General features: G+C 37.4%; 5 protein-coding genes across 7 annotated transcripts in view; 2 read left to right on the forward strand and 3 right to left on the reverse strand.

Annotated features, from left to right (window-relative positions):
• The window catches only part of LOC104751618 (sugar transport protein 14-like), a 4076-nt gene extending 2605 nt beyond the window's left edge, over positions 1 to 1471 (reverse strand). The window contains exons 1-4 of one of the 2 annotated variants that reach the window (XR_002035992.1): positions 1287 to 1471; positions 1025 to 1212; positions 331 to 515; positions 3 to 86 (exon numbers count right to left, since the gene is read on the reverse strand). Coding sequence is in view for 1 of the 2 variants with exons in the window: in XM_010473606.2 (XP_010471908.1) it covers positions 331 to 472 (142 nt within the window). In the remaining variant the exon portion in view is untranslated. Of the gene's footprint in view, positions 1 to 2; positions 87 to 330; positions 516 to 1024; positions 1213 to 1286 lie in introns of those variants that run through there. The other variant, XM_010473606.2, reaches the window with a different exon arrangement.
• On the forward strand, positions 1908 to 5036 carry LOC104751619 (protein LAZ1 homolog 1). Its single transcript, XM_010473608.2, has 9 exons — positions 1908 to 2132; positions 2399 to 2766; positions 2907 to 2963; positions 3079 to 3187; positions 3298 to 3482; positions 3567 to 3655; positions 3780 to 4035; positions 4123 to 4365; positions 4452 to 5036. The coding sequence occupies exons 2-9, from the start codon at positions 2548 to 2550 to the stop codon at positions 4746 to 4748; spliced, it is 1455 nt and encodes a 484-aa protein (XP_010471910.1). The 5' UTR covers positions 1908 to 2132; positions 2399 to 2547; the 3' UTR covers positions 4749 to 5036.
• On the forward strand, positions 5298 to 6968 carry LOC104751621 (tetratricopeptide repeat protein 33-like). 2 transcript variants are annotated; one of them, XM_010473610.2, is made up of 6 exons: positions 5298 to 5551; positions 5998 to 6136; positions 6253 to 6284; positions 6413 to 6499; positions 6601 to 6760; positions 6876 to 6968. In XM_010473610.2, exons 1-5 carry the CDS (start codon positions 5309 to 5311, stop codon positions 6736 to 6738), a joined length of 639 nt encoding a protein of 212 aa, XP_010471912.1. In that variant the 5' UTR covers positions 5298 to 5308; the 3' UTR covers positions 6739 to 6760; positions 6876 to 6968. The 2 variants fall into 2 exon arrangements, with proteins under 2 accessions (XP_010471912.1, XP_019094159.1); XM_019238614.1 differs by having other exon boundaries at positions 6601 to 6910.
• On the reverse strand, positions 6725 to 8666 carry LOC104751620 (probable acyl-activating enzyme 4). Its single transcript, XM_010473609.2, has one exon. It carries the CDS (start codon positions 8458 to 8460, stop codon positions 6823 to 6825), a length of 1638 nt encoding a protein of 545 aa, XP_010471911.1. The 5' UTR covers positions 8461 to 8666; the 3' UTR covers positions 6725 to 6822.
• The window catches only part of LOC104753886 (PHD finger protein EHD3-like), a 4850-nt gene continuing 4303 nt past the window's right edge, over positions 10228 to 10774 (reverse strand). Inside the window, exon 6 of the mRNA XM_010476072.1 lies at positions 10228 to 10766. Coding sequence (XP_010474374.1) covers positions 10455 to 10766 — 312 coding nt within the window. The 3' untranslated portion in view covers positions 10228 to 10454. The remainder of the gene's footprint in view (positions 10767 to 10774) is intronic.

Below are 10774 nucleotides of genomic sequence, written 5' to 3' on the forward strand. Positions count from 1 at the left end.
ATCTGTTTCGTTTAGATGCATTTGCTTTCTTTTGTAGATTTCTGGGAAGAACTCTTTCAAGAAATCGTCCATTGATGTAACACCACCTGTGTTTAACAAGGTGTAAAGAAACACAAAATGAGCAATGTATATCTTGCATAAGTTCCTCGAGTTACAAGAAAACTAAAACTTGGAGCTAAAACAGTCCACTTAAAACAAAACTAACGGCTAACGCTAAACCCTTCTCAGAAACTTATAACGGACAAAACAGGGGAAATTGAACAAAACTGAAGCTGGCCCTCGAGAGTTTCAGAATTTGAGTATTTGTATAAGATAACAGAGAGAGCTAACCAGAGACTCCAAGATCATAGCCGAAGAGAGAGCCTCCCATGGATCCGACAATGCAAGCGAATATGAAATAAGAAGTGATTCGATGCTCATAAAGATGAGCTCTCTTTAGGGCTCCTTCGTCGGTAAGAGCTCCACCGGCCATGGCTTTAAAAGCTTGGAGACGACAAGAGGAGGAATCTTCTTATCTGTGTGTAATAAAATTTGGTCGAGTGTTGTGAACTAGTAGTGATCGTTATAATCAAGCTTTGAAGATAAATAATTAAAGGTTTTAGATATTAGCAGTTACACTTTGACAATCTCTGTCCTTATCCCTTTTTTCAAGGAGCTGTATTTGACCTCATCTTTCTTAATTAGTGGCAAGGAATTTCTTCATAAGAAAATATTTTTTTTAGAATATATGGTGTTATAACAAATAAAGAAATATATCATATTTTCTCCATATTTTTTTTTAAAAATGAAATGTTAAATGTATTCAACAAAAAAACGTGTTTACAATATATGCATCAGTGTTTGAAATTCTTTAAAGAGCTATTGAATAAAAAAATTGAAAATTAGATTATTCTTTCAAGAAAAAAATACCAACAAATCTGAGTAGGAAAACATTTATCCTCTCTGTTTATTAGTATTTTATTTTGTCATTCATTGTGATAATAAGATCTCGCAATAAGCAGAATGAAATCAATGTTTATATTACCTTAAAAACCCAAAGCGTGGGATTTGCAGATTGGTAAGCTTTTCCTTTTGTTGGCTCTATAATTGCTTTCACTTAAAAGCTTTTTTAATGTATTGGTCTCTCCAATACTGAAACGTTTTCATCATCTGAGGGGTGATCACTTCTGTGTTTGTAGCTTACCTTGTGCTTGTTATTGGTTTCTCCATCCCCTACATTGACGTCAACGTTAAGGTTAACTCAACCAATTGATACGATTTAGGGATGAAGAAGTTTGGCATGTTACCTGATTTTTTGTATTGAAGGAGAGAGAGCTCTAGATAGGGGGAATAAGAAGAGAAAAAGACTTCTGAAACGGTTTTTTTTTGCTACATGAAAAAGATCATGTGGAGATATTTTAGGGATTTATAAGCAGCTTTACCTTTTCGTTTTCTTAGGCAAGATTAGATCATCATCTCTACGGAAGGCACACTCACATTCATATTCATGGTGGACAAGTTTAGTTTTTAACAGACGTGACCGCAATATGTGTATTAAAGACTAGCTAGTTGTGCATTGAAAGAAAATCTGATCATAATAAATGACCTTATAGATTGATACATTAACAAAACAATGCATTTGTAAAGGTGAAAACATATAGTCTAAGGCAATTATGATTTGATCGATCAATTTCGATAATCTTAAATCCTCAAACTATCTGATCGTTGAATTTTGTTTCCTAAAAGATTAGTATTTTGCTAATAATAATAATAATGTTTTTGTTATCAAAGTGATCAGATGTGAAATTAAATATATCAAATAAAAATACGACACGTCAGATAATTAAGAATAACACGTCAGCAGATTAAGGAGGGGTTGTCATCACAAACCGCCCAAAGGAAAAAAAGAAAAGTCTGAAGTTTTTTCCTTTTTAGGCTTTTCTTCTCTCTTCCACGCGGAAAAGCAGAAATTTTTAAGGGATAAAAAAAAAAAAATTGGGAACTTGAAAAAGATAAATCTCTTTTGGCTCTTCGATTTTTGTTTGGAATTTATTATTACCTTGATCGGAGCAAGTTTTAAAGAATCAAGAGGGTTTTGGTTTGGATAACGTAATTGGGATAATACTCTCCTCTGTTGAATCGTCTTTTACGGGGTTGGTGATTTAGGGTTTTGCGTATATCGTTTTCTTTGCTGTGTGATTTAGCTTTTGATTTTTTTTTGTTCTATCATTCATCTGTGCTGTGATTGTTTCGGGAGCTTTTTTTTTTTGGTAATCGTCTTTTGTGTGGTATACTATAATCATCTTAGCTTTTTCTTTGTTTAGTGGAAAAGATGAACCGGATGAGACCATTTGTGTTTTAAAGATTCAATTTTTAATCCGAACATAGTCTAATTGCTGCTTTGTTACTCGTAATGCAGGGTTTTTTTTTTTTTTTTTTTATAATCAGAAGGGTCACCAGTCATCAGTGATTTTGATATCTATGAGCTGTGGAACAGTTGTTTGAGGGAAAGTATCCTCTTGCTTGATGTGAAGATTGTTTCTTGTTTTTTGTGTGGCTGTTTCTAAAATGGAGTGGAGTGGAATCCTCTGCTCGCTGCTTTTTATTTTTTCTTTTGGAGAGTCGTCAAGTAGATTCGGGATTATGTGGCAATCTACTAACATCGTTGTTGATTCTGGACAATACTTCACTTGGCCTATCTTGAGTGCCAGTGTTTTCGTTGTTATTGCCATCATCCTCCCCATGTATCTTATCTTTGAGCACTTGGCTTCTTATAATCAACCTGAGGTTTGTGTTCTCTTGCTCGTAATAATCATCTTTATGGCTCTTTGCTGATATAAGTTGGGACATTGTTGTAGTCGTTTCATCCATTAAATTTATCAACATCATCAGTTACTAAGCGTAAACCTCCCTCTTGTAATTCACAGGAACAGAAGTTTCTTATTGGACTTATTCTGATGGTTCCTGTTTATGCCGTGGAATCGGTAGGTTTGATATGTTACTATATACGTTTATCCTGTTTGTGTAGTGAAATTTTCATATAAGATTTTTGTATTCAGATATGTTTCTAATTCTGGTTTCTTTATATTGTCCGAGCAGTTTTTGTCTTTGGTGAATTCAGAAGCAGCTTTCAACTGCGAGGTGATTCGGGATTGTTATGAAGCCTTTGCACTCTATTGTTTCGAGAGATATTTGATAGCTTGCCTAGGTAATTCTAAAGGCTTACCGCACAGATGCTTATTAACTTGAAAATATCTTTGGCATCTGTTGGCATTTGGTTATTTCTCAATTAATTTATCATTTTCTCTATATCTGCAGATGGAGAGGAACGTACAATTGAATTCATGGAACAGCAGACAGTTATTACTCAGAGCACTCCTCTTCTGGAAGGCACATGTTCTTATGGAGTTGTGGAGCATCCCTTTCCAATGAACTGCTTCGTAAAAGATTGGAGTCTTGGTCCTCAGTTTTATCATGCTGTGAAAATTGGCATTGTTCAATATGTATGTGTTGTCATTAATTTACCTGGACTATGGCCTGTGATGTTTTTTTTGTGCTTCAAATGACAAGAAATGTTTCTGCTGCAGATGATACTGAAAATGATCTGTGCTCTTTTAGCAATGATCCTTGAAGCCTTTGGGGTTTATGGAGAAGGGAAGTTTGCATGGAATTATGGGTAGTCTCTTGTTTCCTCCCTTCTCTTTGTTGATATGTATTTGTTTTTTTTTGCTGTATCTTGATTTTTATATGGTCAGCGAGAAAATATCTGATTTTGTAATTAATGTTTGTCTTAATTGCAGATATCCATATTTGGCTGTAGTGCTCAATTTCAGTCAAACATGGGCATTATATTGCCTTGTACAGTTCTATAATGTCATCAAAGATAAGCTAGCACCCATTAAACCACTGGCCAAGTTTCTGACATTTAAGTCTATTGTATTCCTCACCTGGTGGCAAGGTATTATTGTTGCATTCCTCTTCTCTATGGGACTCTTCAAAGGGTCTTTGGCTAAGGAGCTGAAAACGCGAATACAAGACTACATCATCTGTATCGAAGTAAATTTCGTAAAACTAGTTGTTCCTTTTAAGTATCTACATTTAGATTGGTGTAAGTTATAAACTTAAAATGTAATGCTTTTATAGATGGGAATTGCTGCTGTGGTCCATCTCTATGTCTTCCCAGCAGCGCCTTACAAGCGTGGAGAAAGATGTGTTCGTAATGTAGCAGTCATGTCAGATTATGCCTCTTTAGATGTACCACCTGATCCAGAAGAGGTTAAAGATAGTGAAAGAACGACTAGAACTCGGTATGGTAGACATGAGATAGAGAAACGCTTGAATTTTCCACAAAGTGTTCGTGATGTTGTGCTTGGGAGCGGTGAAATCGTAAGCGGATTTCTTCTATAACGAATCTAATTCTTTATTTGCTTTAGTTGTTTGCTCTTGACCAAAATTTTCATTTCTTTGGCTAGATTGTGGATGACATGAGGTTCACGGTTTCTCACGTGGTGGAACCGGTTGAAAGAGGGATAGCGAAAATAAACAGAACGTTCCATCAGATATCTGAAAATGTGAAAAGATTTGGGCAGCAGAAGAAAACGACAAAGGATGATTCATATGTGATTCCACTGAATCCATGGACTAAAGAATTCTCAGAGGTTCACGAAAACCTTCACGATGGAGGGAGTGTCAGCGACAGTGGTCTAGGAAGCACAAAGCGGCATCACCAGTCTAGAGTTTCAGGATTGTGGACTCGAATGCGAAGGTAGAAAAAAAAACAAATGGTGGTGCAAAGCAACCAAAGCTGCAAGAACGCTGAAGATACCTCTATTTTTTTTGGGAAGTCTCATCTTCGTCAACACCATCTAACAAAAAGAAGTTGTAGATTTTATGAGATGATGCTCATCTGCTTGGATTACACACAGGTAAAACAACAGATGCTACTACTAACTAGTTTTCTCTACTCTTTTATACAACTTCATCGAGAAGTTAGATTTGTATCTCGCAATGACAGATTGTTACACATAAAAATAAAATAAAAAGTTTGTCACGGCTAATAAAAATCTTTGTGAAGCATCTTCTCATAACTATACTGTGTTTGTTCTCAATTTTGAACTCTTGAGCTCAAGTCTGAGCTCTTTTGGCTGGTTCGATTACCTTATCGGGCCCTTTTGTCTGGTTCAATTTACAAAAACGAGTTAAGATAGTAAATTGTTTTTTCCTTATCGGGCCTTGGAATATAAAGGCCCAAATTGGGACTGGGCCTAATGAGATCCTTAAAACTGTGTTCATCGAACGAAGAACAGAGAGCTAAAGGTTGTGTTGTAAGATGAAACTAACGTGGAACAAGAACCCTAAGAAACGGTCTCGCGTAGTCCTGTCGAACTTGGGGGATCTTCCTTTCGAGAAGGAGGAGGTTCCAGAGACCCAATCTCATCGCCAATTTCGCGAAGACGATTCTGAGCGTGGACAAACTGAGGATAAATTGGATTCAGGAAGTCATGGGAGCGACGATCTCGAAGCGAAGAATCTTGCAGAATCGTTTAGAGCTCAAGGAGACAAACTCGCTGAGGTAACTAACACCTAGCTGTATATGAAAGCTCTCGTTTTTAAAAAGCTACGAAATTTGAATACTTGTTTAGATTTGGCAAGTCCTATGCTTTGGTTTGTCTGCTTGATTGAGAGGCACTTCTGAAAAAGGTTTAGAATCAATTTGTTCTGATAGACATGCTTATTAAGGGCTGTATTAGCCAATGATTGTAATAAGTATTAAACCAAAGAAATATATATTGATATTCTCGTCGTAGATAAGTTTGAGTTGCATAGTAGCAGCAGACTTCCTTTGTTTTTTCACCCATCGTTCTCTTTCATGGTCTATGGAACCTCTGTTTTAACTGCTTCTGAAAAAGTAGTCATTTTTGAAATTTCCCTGTTTATGGTCTACCTTTGTTTATGGAACTACTTAGTTGAATTTTTTCTAGCTGATTCTGGTTTCTCATCGTGATCTTGCTATTGAAGGAAGGAAAATACCACGAGGCTCTAGGGAAATGGGCAGCTGCTCTTAATCTTGTTCCCGAAGATGCAGTCCTGCATGAACAGAAAGCACAAGCGTTACTTGAGCTTGGTGATGCATGGAAAGCAATCAAGGCTGCGACACGTAATGCCTGAAGCCTTTCTACTATATTGTTACTCTTCTTTATGTACAATTTAGAGTACGATTATTATTCCTCAAGAACCCTCTTAACAGTTCCTATGATTTTTCATTCATCACAGGAGCTACTGAGATAGATCCATCCTGGGCTGAGGTACTCATACAATGTGTCTTTATGAGTTTCTCTATAAGTTATTGCTTCAGCATAGAATATATGGATGTTGAAAGCTTTCTTATAGGAATCTGATTCCTTATTTCTATTGCTAAACTTTGTTTCTTTAGGCGTGGACTACTCTTGGAAGGGCACAACTAAATTTTGGTGAGCCGGACAGTGCTATCAGGAGTTTTGAAAGTGCATTATTGATCAATGTGAGTTGCACAAATTTTTTTTAATTAAGTTGTAATATTATCAAATCTTCAATATCTTTGGTCCCACAGAGATCTTAATTCGTGTTATTACCATTACACAGGCGGATTCCAGAGAGGCAAAAGACGATCTAAAAACTGCAAAACAACTAATAAAGAAGAGAGAACAGCTTCAGACATCGGGACAGGACACCGACACTAAACGTTTTGTGGTAGGCGACAAGAACATAGAGCCAAACTGACGAACCAGTGACTTGTACTGAGGTATGGAGAAGTACATCGTAGAGTACAATATAATAATAACAACAAAGCAAGATCGTTCTTCATCAAGGCAAGGACTTAGCCATTTGTCTAAGAAGAAACTTTTGAATCTTTCCAGTCGAAGTCTTTGGAAGCTCTTCCAGGAAAACAACATTCCTTGGCACCATATACTTTGGCAGCTTGGTTTTACAAAACTCCCTTATCTCTCTCTCAGTCACAGACCCGTCATGATACTTCAAGCTTACAAACGCACATGGAGTCTCTCCCCACATCTTGTCTGGCTTAGCCACCAGGGCTGCTTCTTTAATCGCGGGGTTTGTGTACAGAACTGCCTCGACTTCCGTGCTGCTGATGTTCTCTCCTCCGCATATGACCACATCTTTTGATCTGTCTTTGACTTCCAAGTAACCGTCTGGGTGCATTACACCAATGTCTCCGGTGTAGAACCATCCGTCTTCTCTCATGTTCGCCGCTGTGCCTTCTGGGTCTTTGTAATAGCCCAGCATGACCGAACCACCTCTGAAGACTATCTCTCCCACGGTTACTCCATCATGCTTCACGCTTTTTCCGGTTAACGGGTCTCTAACGTCGGCTTCCGCAAATACCACAGTTCTAATTCCTTGTCTTGATTTCAGTTTTGCTCTCTCGTATGGTTCTAGACGATCCCACTCAGGCTTCCAAGCGCATGAGACAACCAGACCGCCAGTTTCTGTCATCCCGTAACCGTGACCCACGTCAAAACCGAGAGCCTCAGCCTTGGAGATGACTGTAGCTGGTGGTGGAGCTCCAGCAGTCATAACCTTAACCGGGCTCTTAAGCGGTTTCTGGGATGAGTAATTAGTCAACATGTTGAGAACCATCGGCGCAGCGCACATGTGGGTCACTTGATGCTTGTCGATCAAGTTGAATATAGTTGGCGCGTCGACTCTTGTGAGACAGATGTTTTTGGCCCCTACAGCTGCTGTAGCCCACGTGTAGCTCCACCCATTGGCGTGAAACATTGGTAAGGTCCACAGGTATACTGGACGGTTAGGCAAAGACCAGTCTAGCATAGAGTTAATAGTGCTCATGAAAACTGACCTGTGGCTATGCACCACTCCCTTAGGAGACGACGTAGTTCCTGAGGTGTAGTTAAGTACCATTGGTACCCACTCGCTTTGAGGACGTACCCACTTGAACCTCGGGTCTCCTCTCCCCATAAGCCCTTCGTATGTGTCGAGATAATCCACGTCAACAGATGAAGATGATGGCATGTCATAACCGTCGTTTAGGATGACGAGGCGAGGTCTCTTATTCTTGGGCAAGAGTGAGACAGCTTCGAGGACTAAAGAGCTCGAGTGATGGTCAACAAACACGAGCTTGGATTCGCTGTGATGGAGAATGACGGAAAGTGCGTGAGCGTCTAAGCGCGGGTTGATGTTGTTGAGGACTGCGCCTGACATTGGAACAGCAAACTGAAGCTCGTAGACAGAAGGGACGTTGGGGCCAATAACAGAGACGACTTGGCCACGGTTGATTCCTAGGGAGGAGGAAGAGAGAGTGGAAGCAACGCGGAGACATCGTGAGTGAGTTTCAGACCAAGTATGGACGGTGGTTGTGTGGAGGAGGGAAGGCGAGTCGCCGTAGACCGTGGCGGCTCGTTCTAAGAAGCCGAGAACAGTGAGAGGAGTTGAGTTTGAAGGATGTGGGAGTAATAGTTCCATGGTTGAAACGTACAAATCTTAACTCTTAACTATACGAGTGAATGTGTGTTTGTCTCTACGGCATTGGTGAAATATATATACAGTACATGTTTTCTCGGATTTGGTTAGGTAAAACAGAAATCATTATCTTGTAGTATTTTATTTTGAGCTTAGCTAATAGCATAATACAAATATTATACTTGCTTTCTAGAAGTGGCTTTATGACTATTTTCTAGTGGTAGACTGTGTTATTGATTGAGTATAAAATCATCGGTTTAGGGTTTAGGGCTTCATTGACGAAATAAACCATGATTAAAATAATATAGTTACATTTTCTTGTCAAATCTCTCTGCCTAACATGATTATTGGCTTCCATTTACGTATTTTAGATATAAAATCAATCAAACTAGAATAAGATGGAAATATAAGTAAAAATATAATTAATTTTAATTAACAGTTTCTAAATTGTTTGAACCAAACTTGATTACGTCCATAAATCATAATACATCATGTGAGACTGTGAGTATATATATTTAGTACCTCTATAATTCGTAATGAAGTTCTTTGGTCTAGTAGCATTAGTTCAAACAATAGTAACGTTATAATTTTGTTTTTTGAAAGAAAACTTGGATTCGAATTTACCCTCTTTCAAAAGAAAAGAAAAAAAAAATCCTTTGATTGAAATTTTATACCATAGCCCCCCAAAAAAGAAGATTATGTTACATACTCAAAGTTAAAACCTTTAAATGAGCAAAATTCGTATAGGACGTTTGATTTAAGCTAATCAAGTACTTACTTATACGTTATTGCTACGGCATGCCAAGAAAACTACATTTATAGCTATTTAGACTCGAGTTTCAACACTATAATGTTATAAAAAAAGAGAGAAAAAGAAAGAATTTTTTTTGTATATACTTTCTCCAGTGACGACCATTGTATTCAAATGATACTCTAATGATTGATTGTCTTTATTCCAAAATGTACATTTGCCAGATGGTGAGGCCATATTTAATTTCGAGGAAGTATTTTATTCAATGCTACACCTAATGTATTATACACATAACACATTCACAATCACACACACACATACATATCTACTGTATATACGAAACGCAAAAAAAATGAAACTAAATTAGACGTTATAATTCATAGTATTCTTGAGTAGAAGACTAGTGCATGTTAAAGTTAGTTCATCCCTCCATGATTCGAATTAAGGGCATGATATGTGAACTGTCTCTCTCCAAAAGGTTTTATGTATTCAAATGATTGAAATTTGACTGGAAATTTTTTGTATTGGATGTTCAATCAAATCAAATCATGTTTTCAGTTACGTTTTAGTTCAGCTCTCTAATTCTTCATGTTTATATGTATAAACAACCAGTGTAAACTCGATTTCCATTGATATTTCAAATAAATATACTTCAATATCCAAAACCATTTTTAAACTTATTTCTATTCTTTCTTTCAGAAATAGTGCAGCAACATGCACCTTTTGTCGAATCAATTTTATCTTTTGTTATTGGCATGCTCTACTTGGAGTCCATATTAAACATTGAAATATTCAACCCTCAGTGTCTAAGGACTAAGTTGTGCTTCTTCAAATTAATGTTTATTTTTAGCTATTTCTCAAGTACTGTATTCCAAATCAAGATTAAAAAGGCTATGTAGCACGTACACATTTAAACAGCATCATGCACTAAAAACAAGAACTGATTTGGATTTATACGATAAAGAATCATCTCTCTGGCCAAGAATCACAGTTCATTGTAAAGTTGATTAGAAGCAAAATCAGCAGATCACAATGCACTGTTGATTAATAGATTTCAATCTAAGAAGTTATCAACAGAATTATGTCTTGCTTTTTCAAAAGTTAGCAAAATCTGTAAATTTCCAAATGAGCACAACTTTGTAGACAAAAATCAATATTAAGGTTTTGATAGTTAGGAAGATGAACAAATTGAAAAATCTTGTGGGACAAGAAGCTGTATTGCTTGTCTGTTCTCTAATCCAATCCTTCATTTGATGGATTGAAATGTCATCTGTTCTTCATCTTTCAGTGTGTCAGCTGCGTTTAGAAGCATGTCCATTCCTCCTACGCTTTTATCCAATTCGCCATTGCTTTTACTTCGCAGTTTGCTCCCGACATTCCTGGTTTTTCTTCCTTTCTGTTTCTGCCGTGTCTCCATCTTCTTCTCAAAAGTCTTTCGTGCTTTGCGAACTTTAAGAATCGCAGCTTTACATGTTGTGCAAAACCATTCTCCATTTGGAACCGATTCACATGGAGGTTTCATGCAATAAATGTGATATGCATCATCACACCCATCACACAAGACGA

Source organism: Camelina sativa, chromosome 16, assembly GCF_000633955.1.
Source record: "Camelina sativa cultivar DH55 chromosome 16, Cs, whole genome shotgun sequence".
NCBI lineage: Eukaryota > Viridiplantae > Streptophyta > Magnoliopsida > Brassicales > Brassicaceae > Camelina > Camelina sativa.

What these genes read in the sequence shown, in the direction of transcription:
- LOC104751620 (XM_010473609.2), bottom strand. Translation starts at nt 8,460, where the DNA reads ATGGAACTATTACTCCCACATCCTTCAAACTCAACTCCTCTCACTGTT.
- LOC104751619 (XM_010473608.2), top strand. Translation starts at nt 2,548, where the DNA reads ATGGAGTGGAGTGGAATCCTCTGCTCGCTGCTTTTTATTTTTTCTTTT. An exon ending in CTTCTTATAATCAACCTGAG is followed by an intron (nt 2,767 to 2,906) that starts GTTTGTGTTCTC and finishes TGTAATTCACAG; the next exon opens with GAACAGAAGTTTCTTATTGG. An exon ending in TGCTTGGGAGCGGTGAAATC is followed by an intron (nt 4,366 to 4,451) that starts GTAAGCGGATTT and finishes TTCTTTGGCTAG; the next exon opens with ATTGTGGATGACATGAGGTT.
- LOC104751621 (XM_010473610.2), top strand. Translation starts at nt 5,309, where the DNA reads ATGAAACTAACGTGGAACAAGAACCCTAAGAAACGGTCTCGCGTAGTC. An exon ending in AAGGAGACAAACTCGCTGAG is followed by an intron (nt 5,552 to 5,997) that starts GTAACTAACACC and finishes TTGCTATTGAAG; the next exon opens with GAAGGAAAATACCACGAGGC. An exon ending in TAGATCCATCCTGGGCTGAG is followed by an intron (nt 6,285 to 6,412) that starts GTACTCATACAA and finishes TTGTTTCTTTAG; the next exon opens with GCGTGGACTACTCTTGGAAG.